General features: G+C 31.7%; 3 protein-coding genes across 4 annotated transcripts; 2 read left to right on the forward strand and 1 right to left on the reverse strand.

Annotated features, from left to right (window-relative positions):
- The first annotated feature begins 1223 nt into the window (after window positions 1-1223).
- On the forward strand, window positions 1224-6977 carry LOC148239267 (phospholipase A1-like). 2 transcript variants are annotated; one of them, XM_088186511.1, is made up of 10 exons: window positions 1224-1769; window positions 1838-1986; window positions 2051-2338; window positions 2406-2509; window positions 2570-2697; window positions 3135-3275; window positions 3347-3445; window positions 5933-6044; window positions 6111-6235; window positions 6730-6977. In XM_088186511.1, the coding sequence occupies exons 1-10, from the start codon at window positions 1694-1696 to the stop codon at window positions 6891-6893; spliced, it is 1386 nt and encodes a 461-aa protein (XP_088042637.1). In that variant the 5' UTR covers window positions 1224-1693; the 3' UTR covers window positions 6894-6977. The 2 variants fall into 2 exon arrangements, with proteins under 2 accessions (XP_088042637.1, XP_088042717.1); XM_088186591.1 differs by having other exon boundaries at window positions 1492-1769; window positions 6409-6977.
- Window positions 6978-8835: 1858 nt separating this feature from the next.
- LOC148239268 (uncharacterized) lies at window positions 8836-26037 on the reverse strand. The gene is made up of 15 exons (XM_088181391.1): window positions 25811-26037; window positions 25269-25395; window positions 23519-25206; window positions 16417-19043; window positions 16249-16262; window positions 12045-12091; window positions 11951-11981; window positions 11806-11873; window positions 11711-11738; window positions 11341-11652; window positions 11217-11269; window positions 11127-11154; window positions 9445-11069; window positions 9049-9127; window positions 8836-8991 (listed from the first exon to the last, which is right to left on the reverse strand). Exons 1-15 carry the CDS (start codon window positions 25934-25936, stop codon window positions 8942-8944), a joined length of 6903 nt encoding a protein of 2300 aa, XP_088037517.1. The 5' UTR covers window positions 25937-26037; the 3' UTR covers window positions 8836-8941.
- Window positions 13415-15375, forward strand: LOC148239269 (pre-rRNA-processing protein TSR2 homolog). The gene is made up of 5 exons (XM_088186714.1): window positions 13415-13487; window positions 13572-13738; window positions 13809-13947; window positions 14010-14143; window positions 14214-15375. Exons 2-5 carry the CDS (start codon window positions 13622-13624, stop codon window positions 14343-14345), a joined length of 522 nt encoding a protein of 173 aa, XP_088042840.1. The 5' UTR covers window positions 13415-13487; window positions 13572-13621; the 3' UTR covers window positions 14346-15375.
- Window positions 26038-26090: the final 53 nt, after the last annotated feature.

A 26090-nucleotide genomic window follows, 5' to 3' on the forward strand; every position in this document is an offset into this window, starting at 1 on the left:
AAAACTTCTCTAAAAATAAGAATTCTCTATTTGCCCTTTTTTCGAGAAGAAACACTAGGTCACGACAAAAGAAAAACGCATACGGGCTGAATCTATCCATTTTTCTTTAAATTCTTTAAAGTTTATTGCAAACACATGTTATTAATACTAAACTTATTCATTGAGGTAAAATGATGAAGAATTCGGCAATTTCTCGCTATCCGGGAGTTTTTTCACTTATGGCAATACTTGTATGCGAGCGTCTTGACGAAAATAAAAACCATTATATAAAACCCAAATCTATTTTTTTTTACTTTTTTAGATGGCAATATATTTTTTCAATTATGTTTTAAATATGACCCCAATGAGAATGCGCAAAAAACAAATATTTCTTCTCAGAAGTCAAAAATTCACGTCAAAAGCAATAAAATCATGACGATGCCGTCGCAGTGGAAACGCTTTTTCTAAATTGCTGTTTTTTTTAATTAGGATTTTATTAAAATTCATAGTATTTTTTTATTTTTTGGCCAAATTCAAAGGAGGGCAAATGCCCCCCCAAATGATATTGTTCATGATTAACTGTCTAAGTGCCAAGCGAAATTAGACGGTGTATGCTAAGAATGCTAAGCATTTATTTTTGCAAATTCAGATGGTTTTATAAATATATTTAAACAAAAACATTTCTGAAAATTTTTATTTTTTAGTATGAACCACTATTTATTATAAAAACAAAATTAAATCCAGTTTATACAAGTAAATACACAAAAAGTATAAAAAAAAAATATTTCATAATTTTACAAAAAAAAATACAAACATAGAAACGGACACCCTCGTCCTAGCGGCATTCATGTCGTCGTTCATAAGCGGACACCGTCCTTACGTCATTCAAACGGATAAAGCAGTAATGTATTGTAATATTTTTACCCTCGATACTCTTGAAGAGCTAAATTCATTTTTCTATTAAGTTAATGTTCATGCAGTGGCGTAGCTAGAGTAAGTGGTGCCTGGGGCGATCCTTAAAATTGCCCCCCCCCCCTATATATTTTTGCATGGTCATAAAATCAGCATTTCTTATAATAATTAATTGGTTATTGTTAAACTCTTGCTATTCGTGGATATATATTTATATATATTAGTGCATTTAGGGTTAAGTACCACACTAGACGATCCCATCGCAAATATGCCGCCCCCAAGCAAGTGCCGCCCGGGGCGGCCTGCCTCCCTCGCCCCACCGTAGCTACGCCACTGTGTTCATGATTTTCCATATTCACGGTTCAGACGTTATTATAAGAAATGACCTGATAGAATAAATTACAATTCAAAAAGACTAGCATTTAGAGTAATTAAAAATTAGTGAACAACAAATATATTTTATCTAAAACTTCTCCGAGTGTATTTGCTAAAATATTTTTTTTTTTTTTAATTTGCATTATTTACGTCTCACTAAAAATGTTGTATAATATATAGTTTTTTGACACTGCCATCTATGCAAATTGCTTAGAAACTATGTTTGTATATTTTTTGTCTCACTTTCCACTGCAGTTTATTTATAGCATGTGACGTTCTGTGGTTTCATAAAATATTCTAATTATCGCCAACATCAGTCTTACTACCAACAGCTACTAGTAAACACGTATGTCGCGTCTAATTTACTAACAGGTTTATTCTATACGTGGATACGCGTACTAAATACAACCTCAATCTTTATTGCAAAATGTTAAAAACTATTTTGCTTTCTCTCTTCATACAAAATCTACTGTTACAAAATGTAATATGTGTTGATGAAAATCGTAAGTAAATTATTTTTTAAAATAATTTTTGCTTTAAATATTATAAATTATATGTTTATTAAATTTAGTGGAGAGCTACATTAATAGTTCTGACATTGAATTGCTAGAAAAGTATGATGAAAGTACAACTGAATCTCAAGCAAAAGGTGCTGAAAATACAGAAACATCAACTAATATTCACGATCAATATTTGAAGGAAATACTAGAGCAAGAAAACGTATGATCTTAATAATACTCTCATAACCTCTAAAAATAAGTTAGTAAATAAACATATATTTTAGAATAAAGCTGATTCAGAAGAAGTCGACTGCTTTGGATTTGGAAATGTGACGCGAAAAATGAGCTGGATTCTAAACTTGAAACCGAAAAGTACAAACGAAATCTTGACTGATTTTTACTTTTCTAGCAGAAAACAAAGGCAGAAAGTTCAAGTCATAAATGGGAAAGAACTAATATTGAAATGGGTTTATTATGATCCTAAAATACCGACTATTATTATAGTTCATGGATTCATGAGTTACGGTGGTGCTTCTTGGGTCACTAATATGACGAACGCGTTTTTGGATTGGGTATTTATTAAATTAATTATATTTTGTAACAATACAATTACATCAATAAGCACTATTTCTTTTCCAGAAAGATGTTAATGTTATAACTGTAGATTGGAGTAGAGGTGGAAGAACTTGGAAGTACTGGAGGGCTGTAGCTAACACAAGAACTGTTGGAACAGAACTAGCAGAGTAATAATAACAATTACTTATGTTATCAATTGAGTGTATGCTTAAATTGCTTGGTTATAGTTTTCTAGGAAGATTGATAGATCAAACGAAGGCAAATACGAAAGATTTCCATTTTCTTGGACATAGTCTAGGTGCACATATTTGTTCTTATGCTGCAGTTAAACTGAAAGGAGTTGGAAGAATTACTGGTAAGAACTGTTGTTGATTAAGTAAATAACATTAAACTCTTTTCCTCATAGATTAAATTTATTTAATTTTTCCTTGTTGCATTTATTTTTGCAGTAAATGGGGACTTACCTTTTCTATGTTGTTTATTTAATGTTTTTATCAGTACTTAGTCATTATCTTGTGGTCATGAACATAGATTGTAAACGTTTTCTTAATTTCTTAGTAGATGCAATTTTAATGAAAACGATAAATTTTAAGACCTTTAGATATGCTATAATGATAACTTCATAAACATTGGTCTCATCGTAATTACATTAGAGCTTACTTGTTTATTTTCATGCAAAGCATTGTGAACAATTAACAACATCGAAGCGGTTTTTACGAATAACAAACCTAAGTAAACATGCTCTAATTGATATTGCGGTTTTAATTTATTTTTGTATAATAATAATTCCAGGTTTAGATCCAGCTCAACCATGTTTCAAAACAACTGACATGAACATGCTATTGGATAAATCAGATGCTGATTTCGTAGATGTAATACACACGAATGGCAGAAATATGTCAAAATTGGGCCTGGGTGTCCAACGAGCCTTTGGTATGTATTATTATTATTATTACAACATGAGATAATTATTTTGATTGTATTACTGTTTATTGTAATATCAGGACATCAAGACTTTTATCCCAACGGCGGTATGAAGCAACCAGGCTGTCACAACAAATCGTTATCATTCTTCTCCAGGATCAATCCATTATCTGCAGCTAGTGAGTATTGCTTACAATGTTTAGCGTAATATTAGTAATAAATAGCAATTAGTATAGATAATTGACAATATTATTTTGGTACATATTGTATGTCTTTATGCATATAAAAATCATCAATTTTGTATTTATAATAGATCTGATTTTATAAAATACAACAATATTATTAGGACGTATTGGGCGTTAAAATAGTATGTTTTTTTATTATATATAATAATATTCAGACAGTTTTAAAATGTTTAGAATTAGATTAATAATTTTTAATTAAGCTTATTAAATTATTAAAAATATAACATAATAATTATAAATTTACCAAAAAAATCTTATCATATTTATAAGATTTTCGTAGCATTATTGTAAAATTATATTACAGCTAATTTTATTAATTACCAATCATAATTATTAAATATTATATACAGAATAGCTAGTGTTTCTTCTCGAGAAATTCTCAAATCGAGTATTCTCATTTCTCGAGAAACTTTATAAATCATTTTTTTATTATATGAGATTAAATTTGTGCGATTTTAAAAAATTACAACATTTGCCCATTTTATAACGCTGCATAAGTAAAGGTGTGTTCGTGCCTAATATGCATACTTCTTGGAAGGTATTTAATAGAGGGCTAGGAATCACAAAAAAAATGTTTACAAATTTTTATCACTAGCCTTAATTTAAAATTTAAAATTTTAGCTCGCTTAATTTTTGCTTGAGTAATAAAAGACGACACTCAGATAAGAAACCTTCCGAAGGTGCTCGTGCCAGATGTTTGAAAATATGCATACTTTCTCGGAAGATCAAAAGTATTTTAATGACCAAAAATATGATTTTAAATATAACTATATAATATTTTTACTTTTTGCATCTAATAAAATGCTTTTTTTACTACTGTTTAATTTCGCAAATATTTTATAGTATTTTTAAATGTGCTTCGTCAGCTACCTAAAAATATTATTCACCATTCAATGCCGTTAAGTTAATTCTTGTTTCAAGGTTATTATTTGTTGTTACGTTTTAGCTAATTATAGTTAAACAGAGCAAATACTATAACCTCGGAAATGTAATTCAATATTTCATACATTGCTATGATATCCAATATCATTAGTGAAAAAAATTAAAATACTTGATAAATTGAATAATATAAAAAACACGTAAATTTCACTTTTTTTTACTTCACTATATAAACACATTCCTGAATAATAAAGTCAGATTTTCTTTTTGTTTGTTTGCCTTATCTTTTTGTTCGTTATAATAATATTATTTATCTAAAATAGTGCTGTCCAACTGGCGGCCGCCCGTGAACTTACTTAGCGGCCGGAAAAAAAAACATATTTTTAAAATTAAAAAAAGTGAGCTAAAACTGTCATCTCTTACATTTTTGTTCGTTTACCCAGTATTTGTACAATCAAAACAAGTATTTTTAGCCTCCAAGAGCAAAAGATCTTTTGGCCCCCAAAATGTTTGCAAAAGAAAAAATGGCCCACGAACTAAAAAAGTTGGAGAGAGCTGATCTAGAATATGCTCTAAAGCAACACGGTCTAGATGGGCAATCAAGCGATATTTAACCGAAAAGTAAAAGAACAATAGTATTTTTTGCATGGTAGAATATACTATCGGAACTTACGGGTGATTAACGTCTCGGGACGGATATGATATTATGTGGTTTGTGCAATATTTCCAATTATTAACGCAATTATTTGGTCACGAGATCTCTCTTCCATTGTTTTGTGAATATATTGTGTGTGTGCTTCGACGATCGAGACGGGTTGATTTCTCTTTTCTTTGTTCTAAATAGTCATTAGCGTGAAATATATTATTTATTTTGTTCATGTCTTAGAAACGTAAATCACAACTAGAGATTGCAATAATACCGGGATTTTCAATTACGGTATTACCGAGAAAAAAAATTATCAATACCGGTATTGAAGTATATTCTTGAAATGTTTTTCTGTGCTGCTCGAAGGTCGTCTATGGCCTTGGCACTTAGATCAGCCAAAATAAGTCATATAAATAAAAACAAGTACCCAGTTTTTTCTACACACTGAGATAAAAAAATCCACTTCCAACTATATAATGCACCACTTTTGGCGCTTATGCATACACAATTAAGCCTTCTCTGACATAATTCATCAAGAAAGAGCTAATAACCACAAGTACGTAATTTCGTGAATACTACTACAGTAACGACCTAGTTTGCTTTTATATAATCACCTTGATTTAATTTATTCAAGTGTTAGTGCCATGGTTAGCAAAAAAAATACCTCCATGAACTGCATTAAATTCTTTTCCATATAGGAAAATAATAGCATTTGCAATAAATCATATTTCTATCAAAATCTACCTAGCAAATGACTTTAGAACACTAGTTTCTCAAATAACGTCCTTTACTGACAAATTGTAAAATATGATATCTCTAATATGTTGTACCGCTAATTCTTATTTCTCAACTCTACATCACCACATTCATGCAAATATAATTATCTCTTTTTTAAGGATTTAAACGAGCCAAATGTAATCACGGTCGTTCTCATCTTTTGTTTACTGAAAGTTTGAAGAAAAACAACTGCACTCTAATAGGACACTCTTGGAATATGGCTTATTCGAGGTGAAATTGCGAATTTTATAATCCTTAAAAAATATAACCTTATTGTTTATTATGTATTTATTTCAGTGTCAATGTTACCATTGCAACTCCTTGCACAGAAGGCACGTGTGCAGAATTAGGAATCAATGCAATCAACTCTCCAGCTCGAGGAACCTTTTACGTGATAACTACATCTGAAAAACCATATTGTGGTAATGAATTAAATTAGCTTACTATAACAAATTAAAAATATAATGTGTAGTATATAATGTATAATCTAAAAATAACGACAGATTTATAATTTTACATATAAATCAAATTATCTAATCTTAGTGACAAAAGTGCATATGTGTTTCTCAAACAATATTTTACTGGAAATTTTCAGATATTTCGAGAGCTTCATCTACTTAATTGTACTAGAAAACGTGTATAAAAGTTCACCTGTATTCACTATCACAGTCAATTCGTTATTTCTTAAAGCCAAATGATATAAGTACTAATTATCACTAATAAAATAGTAAGACAGATTTTTTGCAAAAAATCTTTATGATCAATATATATTAGAATAATGCAATTTTGAAACATATAAACATTGATTTCCTTCGGTTACTTGTTGTTGAATTTTTAGCACTTGTATCTGTTGGCTTCTATGGTTGTCATGTGTGTCATGGTCATAGTTTACATGTAGTTATTATTTTATTGTCAGATTCGAAAGCGATAGATCCAGAAATGGATTTGCTCAGCGATATCAAACTCACGCAGATCTACTCAGCGGTATCATATTCACAAAGCTCCACTGCGAAATACGAACCATATTTTAGATTAATTATGTTTATGTTGTTCGGCATATTTGTGTTTTATTTTAATTAAAAAATGTGATATTTATTAGTCATTAATAATATATGTATATAAGCAAATATAGCGGTTGATGAAAATACATTTTTGGAACTATAATTTTATATTATTTCTTAAAATTATGTATGTAATAAAATCTTTTTACCTTTGTGGCACCAGCGGTGGTAGTTAAGCAGTTCTCTCCGGAACGCCGTTCATGTAAAAGGTTTGGCAACGAATCGTTTTTATAGTTTAAAAATATTGTGTTTTATAATTAAAATAATTTTTACCCCATATAAAACTCATTTTCTTCTTCATCATAAAGCATTTTTATACGCAAGCATAATATAAACAACACTGCTACTGATAAATGCATTCCCATAATTCTGAACTGTTGGGTATATCATTCGAACCACCTTTAATTCATCAATTCATCGTCAGGTGCACTTTTGTCATTTCCTTATTATTTTCTTCCTTCTGACAGTTCCGTAATTAACATTTAGCAAGGTGTGTTTTGCTTGTTTCTCAAGCTCTTTAAAATCTACTCTAATTGTCTTGAAATGACTCATACAAACCTGCACAAGCACTCAATAACAGATCTAATTTTTAAATTACTTGATTGACCTTGTGACAATGATACTAACATACGTTTCCAAAAATGCAACTTTAACACAAATAATTATTGTATTTTATGTAAAAGATTATCTCCTTTAAGGCTAGTATCACCCATTAGATTAACATCAAAGTACAAGTGACTGAGGGCATCAGTGATAGCACTGTAATTTTACAAAATAGCTTCTATGGCTTTTGCCCGTGTCTCCAAAATATTTAGACCCTTTCGACTATGGTCCAGATGTGATTTTAGAATTACCCATCTCTTTGCAGAGGATGAAAAGAAGATAAAAAAATGATTGACAACGCCAAAACGTCAAGGCAATAATCAACAACTGAACGCCCACCAGCGCATGGAACGAATCTTTCATATTTGATTTTGTCAATGATTTTTTGCTACATTGTCATAGGACCGCTCTCAGCATTTTCTGAAGTCAATGTCAAGCTCAGTAGTGAGATAGTTAAACACTAAATCAACTATGTTTTATCCTGAATCAGCTTTTTCCAGGGATCGGTTTTTAATATTTACATTTCATTAAGATTGCTAGTATTTATTTTCTGTTAGATTAGAATTCACATCAAAAGCAATAAAATCTTGCCGTCGCCATCGCAGTGGAAACGCTTCTATTGACCAAAATCCGGTTTGAATACACTTCGACCAATACTCTCATACTATATTAATATCATTAATGATAGCTACCATATTTTTAAAACATCGTGTAATATCCAAGTAAAGACAAACTATGGAGCAATATGCGAGATGCGAAGTGTCTGTACTTCTTCTTCCGCTTATTTTTCCACTGAGAGATGAGTTGGTTTGATTTGTATTTTGGACTTTACCTAATGTAACTTTCATTCGGTTTGGTTTGGGTTTGAACAGAAAATGGACGTTTCGCAACTGGCAAATATAGTTTCATGGGCATTATAGAGCACCAAATAGTTTCACTAGCGCCTATCAGTTAATTTATATTTTCGCTAGTAAACATGTATACCTACTAGTGAACATTAATTTACATACTGATTGATGTAAGCATGTAAAAATGGATCGAATTTTTTTACTAGTTCAAATAGACCAAGATAATTTCCGTAATTTAGAGATCCAAATTGTTATTATTCACCTAGGCCGGAGGTCCTTGACTGTAGCCTAGCCTATAAGGAGATTCGGCCCTGTCCACAACCCTGCTTTATACACATAAGAAAATTGGGATAGTTATTGTGTAAACAAATTGTAATCATACAAGAAGTATAAATTTATATTATTATATTTGTCAAAAATCATTTTACAATTAAACAGGATATTTTATAAATTTATCTACCAACACTATATATATTATAAATAATATAATAAATAAAAACTATTAGATTGCATAATAATATAAATATATTTAAAGATATAACTGTCTTTTAAATAATATTCAATTAACGATTTTCCATAACAAGTCTTAAAAAATATGTATAGTTATATATTGCTTTTAAGTTTCAATAATTTCAGCGTCAAATTCTTGTTTAATATTGTTGTATTCTATAAAAAAATATCTTCTATAACATAAAAAATACTATCTATATATTTTTATCTCACCTATCTCAAGCATATCATCCATTTCCTCGATATGATTTTCATAGTCATTCTCAACAAATTCCTTCTTTATATCTTCAACCTTAAAAAAATAATATGTAATTAATATAGCAATCAAACTCATAAAAATAAACTTTACCATCGATATCAGACATGTCTGTTTTTTACGTCTACTTTACAGAAATGTAGAGAAAGTGAACATCTTTAAAACGAGTTATTTTAAATATCACATTATATTTTTAAAAATCAATTTAAAATTGCGTTTTATTCCAAAGTGATTATATTTTTAGTCCAGCAAAGTTATGATCATTCTCAGACATAAGCATAAACAACAAATTAATACATTTCAAAACTGATATTGATTCTTGACGTCACAAATAATATTACTATTTGATTCACCTTAACGTTCACTGATTCTGAAAAATTTTCCATGTGTATAATTGCATTTGCCTTATTTTTCTTCATGTGAACATTTATATGTTTACGAAAACTTGATTCAGACAAAAACGTCTTTCTGCATTCGGTGCATTCAAAATTATAAGCATTATGCTTATGCTTAAGTGCATTTTTCTTTGATTTATCAAAGAAATGCAAATGAAATATCAGATTTCGCTTTCTTTTAAACGCTTTATTGCACATCTCACATTTGTAGTTGTATATTATCTGAGCTACTTTATTTTTGTGCATTTTGTATGTATGACGCAAGAGTCGCGACTTTGTTTCATACGCTTTATTACAGCTCTTGCATTTATAATCATAAGATAGTTTATGTTTTTTTCTATGATTTTCTAGGTAAAATTTAGTTTTAAATGATTTTTCGCAATGATTACATTTATGGTCTTGAGTACTTTGATGTATTTCCGTATGTCTTTGTAGACCGAGTTTGGTTTTGAATACTTTATTGCAAGTTGTGCATTTGTAGTCATAAGCATTTCGATGACTTTTCATATGGTAAATAATATACGATTTTGCTTTGAATGACTTTTTGCATATGTCGCATATATAGTTCATATTTTTATGTAAACGTTTATGGTGCCTAAGCGAAAACATCGAACTAAACAGCTTTTCGCAAAGAGAACATTTAAAATTCATCCCTCTCTCGTGTTTGTCTGTGTGAAATAAGAGCAAACTCTCATTTGAAAAACATTTTCTACAATAGTTGCATCTAAACGTGGAACCGTTATGATTGCTCATATGATTGATGAGAGATATTTTAACTTTAAACGATTTATCGCAAAAATCACATATGAATCTGTCAGAATCATTATGAATCTTTAAATGCTTCAAAAGGTAATGTCTAGCTCTAAATGGCTTTGTGCATATTTCACATTTATGATTTAACATTTCTACGTGCAGATTTAGATGCTTCTTGAGACCGCCCTTGCGAGTGAAAAACTTCCCGCATTTTAAACATTCATGTTTCTTAGTGCCCTCGTTGTATGCCATGTGGATTTTAAAATCCATTTCTTTATCTTTCGATTCATCGTAGACATACGCATGAGTCTTCTTATGTTTTAAAAATGAATATTTAGTTTTAAAAGATTTTTCACAAATGTCACATTTATAGGTATGCAAGATCGTATGTGTCTTCATATGCTGTTGAAGATTACGATTATTGTTAAAGAAACTATCGCAGAGCGTGCATTTAAATTCCGTTTCTTCCTCGTGACTTTTCATGTGAAACAATAGCATTCTTTTATTACTAAAAGACTTTTCACACTGCAAACATTCAAATTTGATAGGATCTGTATGCTTTTTCATATGATTTATAAGATAAAACATTATTTTAAATGTTTTTTCGCATATTTGACATTTATATTTGTAAGAATCGCTATGAATTCTCATATGTTTTATTAGGTAAGATTCCAATTTAAACGTTTTTCCACACACATCACAATGAAAAGGCAAATGATCGGAATGCACAACTAAATGACGATTGAGACAGCCCTTGCGATCGAAAGATTTTGGACAAAGCGTGCATTTAAATCTCTTTTCTTCTTCTTGAAACTTGTCTAAATCATCATCTAAAATAAACGGTACTTTAAAGTAATTTTCTTAAATAATAAAATATTCAAGATTACCTTTTAATCCAGATGTTCCTTCTAATAACTGTTTAAAAGAATTAAAATTAATTAAATTAAGTTAATTTTAAAATATTCCACTGTACATACCTCTCCATTAACACATTGATCTAAATGACGATTATGGCAAGCATTGTTTGATTCTAAAAGTATGATTAAATTAGAATATAAAATAGTATTTTCTATTTTAATTTGATTAATTCAAGATCTTGACCATTTTGATTAAACGCTTCCCCAATATTATCTTCGTTATGCTGCTTCATATGATTTATTAAATAAAACTTCATTTTAAACGACTTTCCGCACACGTCGCATGAATATATGTATGGATCACTATGAACTTTCACATGTTTTACTAAGTATGATTCCATTTTGAATGCTTTTCCACATACATAACACTGATAAGGTGAAGCATCTGAATGTACAATTAAATGACGCTTAAGGCAGCCTTTACGAACAAAAGCTTTTGGACAAAGTGTGCATTTATATATCTTTTCTTCCTCTGGAACTTTGCATGTTTCATCACCTAAAACAAAAACACATTAAAAAATATTCCTCAACGCTAAGAGCATTTTTATGGTTACCTTTTAATTCAGATTTCTCTTCTACTAACTGCTCAAAACAACTTGAATTAAAACATATAATAAGCTTTTATTTTAAAACATTGCACCGTACATACCTCCACTTTAATGCATTGTTGGATTAATGAGGGATCTAAATCATGCTCGTCACTATCACCTCTGGATTCTGAAAATATGATTGTTTATAATTAAATAAAGAAATTTAACCATTTTGATTAAATGTTGTTCTAATATGATCATTACCATGACTATTATCGACTTTACTTCCTCCACCCTAAAACACAAAAAAATACATTAACTAATATATTATTAAATGTTAAAATAAATCATTTCTGACCTTAAAATCATTTTTAGCACTTCCTTCTGTATTTTCATCTTCTGATTCTACAAAATTAACCATAAATATAATATTTTAAAACTATATAATTTAAAATATATTATGTTACCGGTTGAAATTAGTTTTGATAACATCGTTGCGGTTAATCAACAAACAGAATTCGACGCCAAATGGCAAACGTCAAATGATGATAATTTTTTGGTCTAAGCAATATTATGAGTGACTAAAATCTAAAATTTATAAAATTACATTTATTTTTTTTATTCTAAATATTTCTAATTATTAAAGAATGATCTCACTTTACTTTCGATACCTTTAAAAAACACAAATGAAAGGATATTTTCGTATTTTTTTTAATAACCAAACATTTGATATGATTTATTTTTTAAAATATAAAATCAATTAATGGCCACATCTGGACCTTTTTCAACATCCGATCCTTTCGATGTAATTACTGATAACTTTTTCGTACATCTCGGGCGCTATCTCGACTATTACTTAGCGGACGTTGCTCCAACCTTTCCGTTTTGTCAGCTTAGATATGACGTAGCCCTACAAAATAAATTTAACTACGTTAAATCGCATGATTTTTGCTTTCAGTTGACATTACCAAAACGTGAAATAACGCGACGTTGGAATTTTCACGCAATACAATCAATTGGGCACCTTATGTGTGGCAAGTTGCGCTGTCTTGATGTAACCACGTTTCTTTCACATCGATATCTTCGATTTTGCGGCATAATAATAACTATTCATGCGCCTATAGCGCTCACAGTCGACTGTTACAGTCCAGCCTTCATCGCATCCGCACAAAATAGTCACTTTTTGGGCATGTAATAATCTCTCATGAATCACGTGAAGATTTTCTTCGCCCCATATGCGGCAATTTTGCTTATTAACATACACGGAGAGGTAGAAATGTGTCTCATCAGAAAAGAATTAAAAATTCAGAAAGTTATCTGAATTTTTACGGGTGTGTGTACAAGTTTAGATGCAAAATTCGCAAAAGGGACATAAGAAATATCATTGTTTAGCTGCCGTTGCAATTTTACCTCTTCAAAATAATTTTAGAGATTGCCTTAGCAAATTTTTTACAAATTTTTGCTATTTTCAAAATCTGGTCAACTTATCCAATACGATACAAATAAACATAAATATTTTATTACTTTAAAAATGTACAATTTACTAATCTAACTATATTACGCAGTCCAATCAAGTCTTTGCTAATAAATTTAATTAAATTTTATTCTGAATTTAAAATATAATTAAATTATTTTTAATTATTTATAAATGCAAATATTTAATTCTATATTCGATTACTTACAATAGATATTTTTTAAATATAAATTTACATATGGCTTAAAAATCACGTGTTATGGCGAAGTATTGTTTTTAATATGTTGACGTTCCTTCGCAGACGATGTGTTCTATTTCAATTTTGAGGTTAGTTTACAATATTTTTTTGCTAGAAATGTACATATTGCTTAAGATTTTTAACACAAATATATATAACTTTACTCGTTTCAGAATTGAGTGTAAATTATAGATCATATAAACTATACAGCTTTAAACACATCATGTCTCATCCAGCTTATCAAATGCAATTTACATCAGTAGTCGAAAGAATATTCAACAGATGGACAGCTCTGCAATTAGCTATAAACAATGGAATGGGAGGACACAATCCTAAACAAGTAATAAACGAATTCTAGGTAAAATTAAATGTTTTTCTATAAACAAATGCTTATAAAACTGATATTTCAGACTGCAGAAATGATGACAGATTATATCACCGGTTATTGTTTATCTCATCAAAATTTGGACGTTGGAGAACTGAAGTTGATATTGGACGATATTATGAATGAAGAATTTGATACAATATGTGAAGACAACTCTACACAAGGTATTTTATATGAATTAATAATTACAAAAAAAAGATTATATCACGTCTTTATCTGATTTTAGAAATAGCAGAGTCACTCGTCAAGTATATTTGCATGTGTCGTTCTAATATGGTCGCCGAGATGATGATGGAAGTAGCAAGCCTGAGTCCCTGTAGATTAGATCGTTCCAGACAGCAAGTGTTAAATACTTTACCCGTATGTCTCCCCGAATATTGTGCTATTGCAATAATTTCATATTTTTTTTAAATATTCTTTATAATTTCAGATTCAACCTAATGAAGTTATACACGATGACGATGAATTATGCGAAGAAGACGAAGAATCAAATCAACAGGACGAACCGATGGAAGAAGACGTTGAACCTGGTTGGACTGTTGTCAAAACAAAACGAAAATAATGTCATATGCATAAATACATATTAAATTTGAATGTAAGGGTTTGAAAAAATCACACACAGATACGTTTTAATTCGTTTAATAATCCCAAAAGGAATCAACAATTTCACAATTACAATAATTTACACATAAACAGGTAGACTTTCAGTTATCATTATTGTTTTCTTTTCTAAAATAAAAAATAACGTTCTATTTCCAACGTTGTAACAGTGTAACTTTAAGTGCATAGTGTAAAAAATCATTTAGAAGCAATTCAATATCATTTCTATAAATAATAAGCCAATGTTGTAAAAAAATGTGAGATTTTGGTTGCGAGACCCATATTTGTATTACACATTCACTTAGAAGATAATGTAGGTATACACAACAAAGTATTGTCAAGTATTCAAGAACCGAACTTAAACTACATAACCATATAAATTAAGGGTTGCCGTCTTCCACTAATAAATCTTAGATTAAATTGAGTTCTTGAGTACTTGACAAACACACAATCTTATATTTTAACACAAACACACACACCATCAAAAAAATTTGCTCATAAGACTAAAAGTTACACGATTAAAATTCAATATGACACTTCAGTGACTCGTTCGCATTATTACATTTTCAAAAAAATCAATATCATATAAACGAGATTCGTATAACAATTTAATTAAAAATATTTATTTACATATATAAAAATGAGAATGTAACACGTTTAAGTATATACATTATTTTTTAAGCAACTAAGATAATATCATCATGAAAACAATATTTTTGGGTCACCTTATACGTTTGTAGATCATGGATCCAAATTTAAAATGGAATGCCTTAAACATCTAAATTACGTCCGTCGTCAAATTGTAAAACAGTATAAAACATTTTTTATACGCATTATAGAAATATATACAACATAACTGTATAATGTACATAATGGTCATAGTATATTATTAAATTGATTAATAAGAATTTAATTATTTAATCCATACAATTATAATTATTTCGATGATGTATTTTGTGCCAATAAAAAATCACCATTCTCAAATTTATAAACATCCCTTGACCTTACTTTGAAAAATTCACCCTACACTATTAATTCATTAACACTAAAAATACTTTTTAGCTGATGTTACAAAGATAATAAATAAATGAACATATAAAACAAACATTTTTTTAAAGATACCATAACCTGATTTACATGTAAAATTGTGGTTCCCACTAGACTAAAAATGCAGGTCATTTTTAAAATCTGTATGCCACAGAAATAAAACTTGACTGCATCTAAATAGCAAATTTGTAGAAATAGTGGTCATAATTTTCGATATATGATGCCACAATGTAGCCACTTTTTGTATGGCATATGGAAAATTTATTTAGATATTTACAAATTAACAGTCAACACAGTTCAGTTAAGTAAATTTCTAAAATATTCTAAAAAATACATAAATACTGAAATCATTGACAAAAGGTGTACACATATGTAAATTTTATATATATACATAAGATCGAATATGATCCCAAAAAGAATATTTTTCATCTGACCTGCTACACATTTGTATAGCAGTTTTTCACGATTGCCACCAAAAGATTTTTTTAAGTTATAAACAAATTTCATTAAATATTAAATCACTATATGGTCTATATCTCTGCTATAGGTAATATTTCTATCGAAATTTATCTTAAAATTACGTGCTGGAAGAAAAACTAACGGCAATAATAATCTAGATCCACATACATACAAAAATCAGGTTATACTATCTTTGTGGCAACAAATACGTATTGGGTGTCGCAATAAAGAAGCACAGTAATAATGGCAAGTAATACTATAAGTTAAGATCGATCGCCCTAAGGATCATTAGAAGTTTTAACGTTTTATTATAGAAAAGTATAAATCTCTTCTCAAAAACATATTTACAATCCAAATACTTCGGGAACGAGATCTTTCAATATACAGATAAAATTGTAAATACGAAATTGACTAGCATATACACGCATGTCCTTTAATAAATGCTCCTACTTAATAATTAATAAATACGCTACTTCTATTTATAAATCACTCGAAGTACCATAATTAACAACAAATAAAAGTTTTACGTTTCATTCAAGCCATGGTCCATATAGTTGTAATGATGATCGATCGGTTCGCTCTTGATGAAAATGTCGCACTCTTCGCCCTCTTTGTTTTCGTTGCCGGCAGAACTTAAAGATATCGTCGACGATATGACCGGCGAGAAATTATCGAACGAAGTTTGCGACATATTATCTCCGTTACTTACCATGGACGAGTCCAAGTCAGATTTAATGGCAACTGCCGAAAAATCTGTATGATTGTAGCTAGAATCCTCCTCGATCGTGTTAATCATCTTATTATTGCCGTCGTATAATCGCTTAATTTCAAATGGTTTATAATCGGCGATAGTGAGACTCATTAAGTCGCCGTCGAACTCAACGGCCGTATCCGGATTTACTGTAGATTTACCACAATCGTGATCCATGTAAGCTTGATGCGATAAGAAATATTTATAACATTGGCCACACTGTATATCTTGATGGTATTTATAATGGCGGTATATATTCGAGAATGACTTTTTACATATCAGGCATTCGACAGCCGGGAATTCGGCTCGGTAATCTAAAGTCTCATTTATATTGTGTTCGACTTTTAAATGATCAAAATACTCTTGGTGTCTATTAAAAGTGGTAGAGCAAATTCGGCATTGTAACGGATTATCGTTAAACTTTTGATTTCTGTGAGACGCAAAGTGATACTTTAAAGTTGACTTCATTGAGAATCGCTTGCTGCATAATCTGCATCCATAACTTTGATTGTTATAATGGTTATAGTTGTGCTTTGATTTACAATTTTGACCCGTGAAGGGTTTAAAACAAAAATCGCACTCTTCTACCCAATCCGCATCAGAAGCGTCCGTCTCAACCTTGACTTTTTTATCCATTTCATCGTCACTCTCTATTTCGCACACATGCTCACCGAACAATATCTCTGAATAGAAATGCTTCAAACACTTCTTACATTTATACTTTTCATGATACATAAGGTGCCGCTGTAGATTTGCAAATTCTTTGTTGCATATATTGCACTTTTCGCTGGGATTATCGAGCACTTCGCTCCAAACTAACGTTTCGTTGTGAACCAACGTCAAATGATTGCTATAAGAACGAATAGTTGTAAAGTTTTCGTCGCAATGTTCGCACGTTATTGGATTGTCTTCAAACGACTCGGAATAATGTTGCACTTTATGTTTTTTAAACTGTATCGGTCGCAGAGCCTTTTCACAAAATTTGCACTTCAAGATTGAGACATAAAAATGTGACTTTCGATGCGATAACATCTTTTCTTCGCAATGGAACACAGAGAAGCAAAAATCACACGGTGATACTTTTTTAACACCTGAATTACTATCAGGTTCGGCGTTATGTTGTACCTTCAAATGACAATACAGTTTTATAGCGACTGAAAACGGTTTTAAACACACGTGGCACTTCATCTTCTTTTCATACTGATCCGAATTACCTAAAACTTTCTTTTTCTCGCAATGATACTTCACGTGAGTCGCTACAAAGCCTTTCGAATTAAAATATTTACAGCAGTAGTTGCAACGACGTTCGTTATGCCACATTAGATGTCGCTGATATGTGCTCTCGCTACTAAGGATCTTCTCACAAATATGACACTGTTTATCTTTCAGATCCGTAGGCTCGATAGCATCATCTTTATCCAGCTTCGTAACATAATCTTCGATTATATCATGATCGTTTTGTAGATGCGTTCGCAACTCTTGTCTACGAATGAATTTCTTATCGCAATTTTCACACTTTAACGGATTGCTCAAATGATACTGTTGCAGATGTAATTTTGTTAGATGCAATAAATGCATCTTCATCGTAGCTGATTTCTTACAACATATAGTACATTTGAACAAATTCGGTGTCAGATTGTGTACCGGAATATGTTCTTGCAGTTCTTCGGGACTGTTGAAGTATTTTTGACAAAAAACACACTGATTAGCTTTCATGCTTTCAGTGTCAATCTCGATCCTCTCAATTTTAATCGGTTCCAAAGGGGCGATTTCCATAATGGACTTACTACTCTTAACAATCAGATGCTTCCTGTCCGGATGGATATTGGAAAGGTGCTTATAATATCCGCCTTGAGTTGCAAACACCAAGTCGCAAAACGAACAGTGGAACTTGCCCGATTTTAATTTTTTATCAGTTAATAACTCTGGATTGGCAATATCTATTTGTATGTTGTGATTAGTCAACATGTGCGTTACTAAAGCATATTTGGCAACGAATTGCTTATTACAATGAGTACATTTGAACTCTACTTTCTTTTTATTATTACTTGCTTGCTGACCTCTCTTATGGCAAGTAATATGATACTGTAACGAATTATGAGTATCAAAGTATTTTTTGCAAATGTGACACTTGTGCTTCGTAGCCATGCCCATGTCTTTGATGCTGACATTATGAAAGCCTTTCATGTGCTTCGCGTAGTAGTTGGAATACGGAAAAGTCTTGTTGCATAAATAACATTGGAAGGTGCCCGAATTGCTATGCCACGATATATGAGCGATGTACGAACGCATGTTTTTGGATGGTTTATTGCATAGCTTGCACACAAGCAAAGAAGTATCTATGTTTTTATCGTTATAGTGCTCTTTCATGTGCTGACGGTGCTCATTTTCATCATAGAATTCCTGAAAAAATTATATAGATCATTTATTATTTTTAAAACATTTTTGTATCAATATTAACAAAGGTAAATTAAAAATAAAGATAGACCATTTAAAAATAATACTTACAATAAAACCCAAAAAATCAAAAACATGACATGAGGTACACTATGAAAATGGCATGTGTATATTACATAATAGTAAGCTATATCTATTCATTGCCTGGCATTTGATAATGTTAATCGAAAAATGGCACTTGGAAAAACTCCAACAGTTTTGATCTGCGGGCCGGATTACAATTTTTCGAAGACCAGTGAGCCACAACCCGATATTAAGTACCACTTTTTTTAAAAAACACTTTTAGATAAATAGTAATTATATAATGCATATCATTTTTCATGAACTGCATTAATATCTCTTGAATTTTGTTTTTAAGTTAGATGGCACCTACATACCATGGTGTGACAAGATCTTAAACTTCTCAGTATTGTAGTCAGCTGAACGATACAGAGCAAACATGTCAAAATAATTCTGTTTTTATAACAAGTAAATTACACTTTTGGTTTTAATATTGTACATACATACACTCACATCAAATTATTTCGATATTGAATTATTATATTTTAATAGATGGAGAAAAAAATAAAAATATACAGTGAATGCAAAGCATTTAAAGAACAATGGAGACTTCTAATATTTCATGATTGATGCTGGAAATAAGGCAATCTGTTTAATTTGCAAAGAAAGTCCTCAAATAATATAATGTAAAACGTCAGGAAAATTTGAAAATTTATTGAAAAACGAGCTTTACTCCCAGCAGCTGATTATCAAGAATTTGAATTCTGGACAAGAAAGGAAAGCCATTCACTAATGGAAAAATAATCAAGCAATGCATGATCAAAGCAGCAGAAGAAATATGTCCAGATAAAGCTACTTTATTCAATCAAATAACTTTGTCTGGAAACACAGTGGTGCGAAGAATAGAAGAATGAATCAAGATATTGGCGAAAACTTATCATCTCAGACGACTGAAGCTATTCAACAGCTGGAATGGATTCCTTCAAATTTATGAGGAAATGCTTGATGTTCATAGCATGCACGGAACAACTAAAGGAAAGGATATTTTTAAATGTGTAGAAAAAAATATTCAGAAAAACAACTTAACAATGAGATAAATTAAAGTGTATCACAACTTATGGCGGTAGAAACATATGCGGCCAAAAAGAAGGCCTAGTTGGTCATTTAATTAAGGCTGTACAAAACTACAACTGCCCAAAACCATCATTTATCAACAAGCTGTATGTGGAAAATATTACTCAGTAATATGATGTCTGTCCTATTAACTGATAATTTTATTCGGTCGTACGCACTAAACCATCGGCAATTCGGTGAATTTATTTCAGAAATTAACATACCTTATCATACTTCGATTCGCTAATTAAGCTGTGAAAGTTTTGGCACGTTTTTTTGAACTCCGGATGGAAATTAAGACCTCTAGCTGAGTCGAGTATCAATTAACAAATAATTGTTTCGTTCATTTCAAGGCATGTAAAGAATTTAGTCTATGGATTCCTAGTGACTAAGAGGGCTAAACATCTAGTAATTTCTGTAGCTATAAGCCATAGGTTATGCTGTATAAAGGAAAAATTATAAATTACAGCCACATATGTGCATATGCACCTATTAAGACAAATTGGAAGAAAAGTAGAATTTCATGAACTCTTGGACAAATATGGGGGGGGGGGGGGCAAATGCCTCACCCCCCTTAAATTTGGCCAGAAAAATGCATGTCATTTAATGATATATTATGAATCTTAACTAAACCGAAATATTAAAAAACCGATACTGACTGGCAAACTTTTGACCCCCCCCCCAGGAAAAATCTGAAATGACATTCCTGATTTTAAACCAAAAATTCTCAGGTTATCCCGCAAAGAAAATCTAAATAAAGTCTCAAAAATATTTTTTAAAATATGTCATTTCAAAATCGTCGCAGTCGCAGTGGGAACGCTCATTACCATGGCAAAAGCAATAAAATGCTTTTGCTGTGGATTTTTGACTTCTGGGAAGGGATAGTTGTTTTTTGTGCTCTCCTATTGGTCAGAATTCGGTTTATATATACTTTATTCGGTCAGAATTCGGTTTATATATTATATATGTAATATTGTAAAAAAGTATTTTTATGAAAGTGTTTCCACCGCAAAGACAGGGTTTTACTTTTTTGACGTGAATTCCAAATAGGGACACTTGAATTAGGGCATAAAAATACTTGTCATTTAATGAAATATGTACTATGATTCTTAATGAAATGGAAATTTAAAAAAAAATTACATTCCTGCTTATGACGAATGCCCCGGACATGACATACATGACATAATTATACTTGGAGATATGAATGCTAGTGGGTAAGAATCAATTTGCCTAACTAACAATAGGCAAATACAGTTTACATAATATCAGTAGCAACAATGGCTAATTAACTTCACCGCATCACATAGCATGGTAATTGAAGGAACCTTGTTCCAACACGGAAACATACATAAAGGAACATGGCATACTCCAAACAGAAATATGTGTAACCAAATAAAACATGTTCTAATATTAGCCAGACATTGCTCAAACTGGATGTAAGAAGTTTCAGAGGCATAAATGTGCATTAGGACCACATACTGGTAATGTAAGCAAACAATCAGAGATAACATAAATACATTACAAACAACCTGAAAATCTTAGATAAAGAGAATAAGTACGTGTCAAAATTGAAATCTGCATTAGCAGAAAACCCTCTAGACTTCAGATATCAATTCCACTTGAATAAAACTCAGGGGTACTATACATAAAGCAGCAGAAAATCAATTGGGGAAAATTAGGACGACACAAAATACCAGAATAGTATGATGAAAAATGTAAGCATGTAACTATGAACAAAAACCAAGTATATAAAAAAAATGTAATAAAGAAACTATGAGAAGGTACAAGAATGTTATGCACTAAAAGAAGAGAAAAAAAGCGAGTTCATAGAAGGAAAAAAATAATTTTTAAAAAAGAACAGTTGGATCAATTAGAAATATTAAATAACAAAAATAAGAGTAGACTATTCTAATTCTACCAAAACATAAATAGATCGAGATAAAGCTATAAGCCACAAGTAACCTGTTGCCGAAATGATAGTGGGGAGATAAACCCAGATATGCCCAAGAAATTTTGCTCTTTTTAAATTAAAAAAAAACCGCACAGCTTCACCAGACGACAAACAACACTAGACTTAACAATATTCCGGTTTTTATTGTTTAGGAGTTATTATTAGACCCTTTTTATGAGTTCATTCACGTTTTGACTCATGTAAAAGTAATAAAAACGTCATAATTGTAAAAAACAGTGGCACGATTTTAGTGACCTACCCATAGGACAGTAGGCATATCTGGGTTTTAAACGATAGGGGAGATGTACTAAATAGATGGTCAGAGCACTTCAGTAAAATACTGAGTAATTATGATTATATTGGCAATGATAATTACGAAATGGTATTAAAAAAAAATCAAAATCATTTTATTTTTTTATGATTTTTCCTGGTTAGCTAAAGATTGCTTATTTGTCTGATTTTTACTTCTTTGAATGAACTAAATTTAAGCCTCCAATGTGTAGCTACAAATATATTTGAATAGTTAAAAATAAAATAAAAGCGATTATAAAAAATCGACTTGTGGTCGAAACGCATTAACAACTGTGTATATGAGACTTTTCTAACACTTCCAATAATAAAACACGGCAGATTTTTGTTGAAAATATAATAGTTCTAAAATTAATTATTTTCCTAGACCTGATTCTGGCAACAAAGATCCATTTAACATGGAAGTTACTAATGCTTAACATATTTTTGTATTTGGACAACATATTCTAATTGAATTGTCATGCAATACATCTTTGAGACTACATTTCAAAAAACTGAACTCATAATTTTTTTCTCACAAAAAACCGATTACTTTTCACATACACAAAACACTTCAGCAATGGATTCCGTTCTGCACACCATATTTATGTAAACAGACTTTTTCGGTATTATCTATGAAATCAAAATATAAAAACAAACTCAATATAGAAGTGGACCTAAGAATAAAATTTTCTATGTACAGTAGTATTAGATACTTTTAATAAACATCAACATATTTACCACAAAGTATTTAAATACTTTAAGCAAAATTCACTCAATCTTCCAGTTTAATTTTATCTTATAGAAGAATGTGTTAATAGGGAAAAGTATTACCCTATGAGAAACAATTGTCAACCTAATACTGGTACATAAACTAAAATAAGTCTGTGCATACTGACGAGTTATAACCGGCAAATAGAAAAACCTAAATATAGCAACCTAAAACTGATCTCGGTGGAAAACTATCATAAACTATAATATCCAAATTGGTGCGAGGCTCAGAAAAAATATAATAAATAAACCATCTTTAACTTTTGATTTACCCTGGGTCGTAAAAAAAATACTTTACCTCATCGCACACCATGCATGTAATCAAATTTTGTTCCGAGTTGGTATCTCTCTCGTGCAATCTCATATGTCCCTGATACGTCTTCAACGATTTCAAACTTTCGTTGCATATCGTACACGTATAACCGATGCTCGCGATCGACGTTTGCGACTGATCGTTATCGTACTCCAATTCAGGTACAAATTCTATTTCGACAGTATCGCAATCGTTGGGTAGATCGCTCGTGACTTCGCAGAAATTAGTTATGCTCGCATCGAACACCTCCTCTTCGTCTTCCGCCTCATCTTTCACTTCGCCCTCGTGTACTTTATAATGAATTTGGAAAGTTTTCGTGTTGGTAAATTTCATACTGCACTGCGGACACATGTACTCGTTCTTAGGTTTTTCGTTCATTTTTATGTGCACTTGATTGTGCAGCTTTCGTTCGCGTTTATTCGACAGTATCAAATTGCAATGCAAACACCTAGAAGATAACTTCGAGTAGTTGAATGCTGATTTGTCATCTCCCTCGATACCGTCGGCTATTTCCATCGAAACTACCTGCATCGTATGCTTTTTCTTTTTATGTATTGCCAGTGATTTCGCGTATTGGAAGGACTTATCGCATAAATCGCAAGTGTTGTTACTCTCTTCGAATTCCTGTTTAATCGTCATCGTATCTCGGTGAGATTTCATATGGTTTATGATGGATGATTTGAATCTGAATTTTTTGTTACATTTTGGGCATTTGTAAGGAATGGCAAACTTAGATGAATTCTTAGGTCTGATGTCGACATTGTTCAAGTGCTTTGATATGTGCGTAGCGAGTTTGAACTGATTATCAAAAACCATAAAGCACTTATGACATTTAAACGAGTTATTCATGGCTGGTTTCAAAATGGTCCAAGCTTGCGGAGCGCCGCCATTTTCCTCGCTATAAATATGCACCAATCTGATGTGTTTGACGAAAGCTTTTCTATTTAAATAGTTGAGATCGCATGTGATGCATGACATTTTTTTGAGGCCGTTCACTTCTACGCATTTATAAAAATGTCTGAGCATCGCCATGTACGACGTCAATTCCATATCACAATTGGAACATTGCGGTTTCTGATTTTTCGAGTTGGTTTTGCTCTCTCCTCCGCACTCTAAATTCTTTTCCAAATGGAACACGAGATGGAATCTTTTCTTGAAGACTCTCGTACAATTCGGACATTCGAACTCGCCCGATTCGTTGCCGGGACAATCTCTCAAGTGCTTCGCAAAAATATATTTCTTTACACAGGTATGTTCACAATGTTTGCAAGTGAAACTCGCGTCTTTCGTAGCGTTCAGACCCTGCGATGAATTATTTGCTCCGACATTAGTCTTTGCTAATTCGTCCCTCTTATGCGATCGCATATGTGATGATTTACCCTTGTTCGTCTTAAACGTTGCAAAGCATAATTCACACTTAATCTTTTTCTTAGTCGTAGACGCCAGACTAACCGAACTCGAATCGGACAATCTGCGTATCTTTATATTCATAGGATGAGTATTTTCAAACGATAAAGTATCAGAGACATCGACGCTGTAACTCTCCTCTAATAAATTAGCCGTAGGCGAATACTTGGTAATGATGTCTTCGCCTCGATTTCTCTTCAAAGATCTTTGCCGCCTCTCGTCATTTTCGGTGCTCTGATTACCGTGCACGGCCGTGATCGTAATATCTGTAATGAAGAAATTGCTTAATATATCGCTTGCTTTTTTTTTATTTCTTAAAGTAACTTACTAGGTTTAAATGATTTCCTCAGTTCGGCATCGGATCTTTCACACTGTTGTTTGAAAATAAATGCAGAGCTCAATTTTTCAACGCATTCACTGCAGATCTTGTCGGGAAGTCCGTCACCTTCGAATATCTGTCGATTTAAAATGAAGATTATGTTCAAATGAAAAAAACAGTATTGCCGAAGAATGCGTTACATCACTCTAAAAAAAATCAATTAAAAACAACAGATGATGTTTTTAAGTGTTAATAGGCTTTTATTATAAACATGAAAATCTAAAGGGGTTAAAATAAAGATGGAGGCGATACATCCATCCCCTCCGTTTAGTACATATTATATACGTTAGTAATCGAAACGAAACGACGATGACAAAATGACGAACGTGTGTTTCACTTTCGCGTCGCCTGAAAGCGATGCTAGAACCGATATGTCAACGCCGAATAGCAGAAGAGCATAAAAATTGACCGAAAGGCGTTCTAACCGAGGGGGCGTAGCCCGCTGTTGTACGTAAACATAAACAATCGTTACGGTTCGGAATACAACTCGCCTTGACTTCCGAGCAAGCCATCGCCATCCTTGCCAACTGTATGGAGTTGTCCTCGGCGAATATGGAGTAGAAGTCGCCGAGCTTGAGGCAGAGCCGGCACTTGCTGAGCGCCCCCAGAGCGGCCATTGCGCCGCCCCCGCGCTTTGGGCTCCGAGGCACACGAAAATTTCGACACCGGCGCTCGATAAGCGACCCGCGCGGGCTCTCGATCGCGACTCTACCACTGTGGTCATAACAATCTAAATTACCGGCATATCACACATTTTTTTATAACGCTTGA

Source organism: Plectrocnemia conspersa, unplaced genomic scaffold (genome assembly GCF_051122295.1).
Source record: "Plectrocnemia conspersa isolate PC_06_02 unplaced genomic scaffold, ASM5112229v1 ptg000001l, whole genome shotgun sequence".
NCBI classification, from domain to species: Eukaryota; Metazoa; Arthropoda; class Insecta; order Trichoptera; family Polycentropodidae; genus Plectrocnemia; species Plectrocnemia conspersa.

Bases quoted from the DNA above. Each gene is read 5' to 3' on its own strand.
- LOC148239267 (XM_088186511.1), top strand. From the start codon at position 1,694: ATGTTAAAAACTATTTTGCTTTCTCTCTTCATACAAAATCTACTGTTA. The intron at 2,698-3,134 runs GTAAGAACTGTT...TAATAATTCCAG, and splicing joins AGGAGTTGGAAGAATTACTG to GTTTAGATCCAGCTCAACCA. The intron at 6,236-6,729 runs GTAATGAATTAA...TTTTATTGTCAG, and splicing joins ATCTGAAAAACCATATTGTG to ATTCGAAAGCGATAGATCCA.
- LOC148239269 (XM_088186714.1), top strand. From the start codon at position 13,622: ATGTCTCATCCAGCTTATCAAATGCAATTTACATCAGTAGTCGAAAGA. The intron at 13,948-14,009 runs GTATTTTATATG...ATCTGATTTTAG, and splicing joins TGAAGACAACTCTACACAAG to AAATAGCAGAGTCACTCGTC. The intron at 14,144-14,213 runs GTATGTCTCCCC...TTATAATTTCAG, and splicing joins AAGTGTTAAATACTTTACCC to ATTCAACCTAATGAAGTTAT.
- LOC148239268 (XM_088181391.1), bottom strand. From the start codon at position 25,936: ATGGCCGCTCTGGGGGCGCTCAGCAAGTGCCGGCTCTGCCTCAAGCTC. The intron at 11,874-11,950 runs GTAATGATCATA...TCATATTTTCAG, and splicing joins TAAAGTCGATAATAGTCATG to AATCCAGAGGTGATAGTGAC. The intron at 9,128-9,444 runs GTGAATCAAATA...TATTTTTTTAAG, and splicing joins CAGAATCAGTGAACGTTAAG to GTTGAAGATATAAAGAAGGA.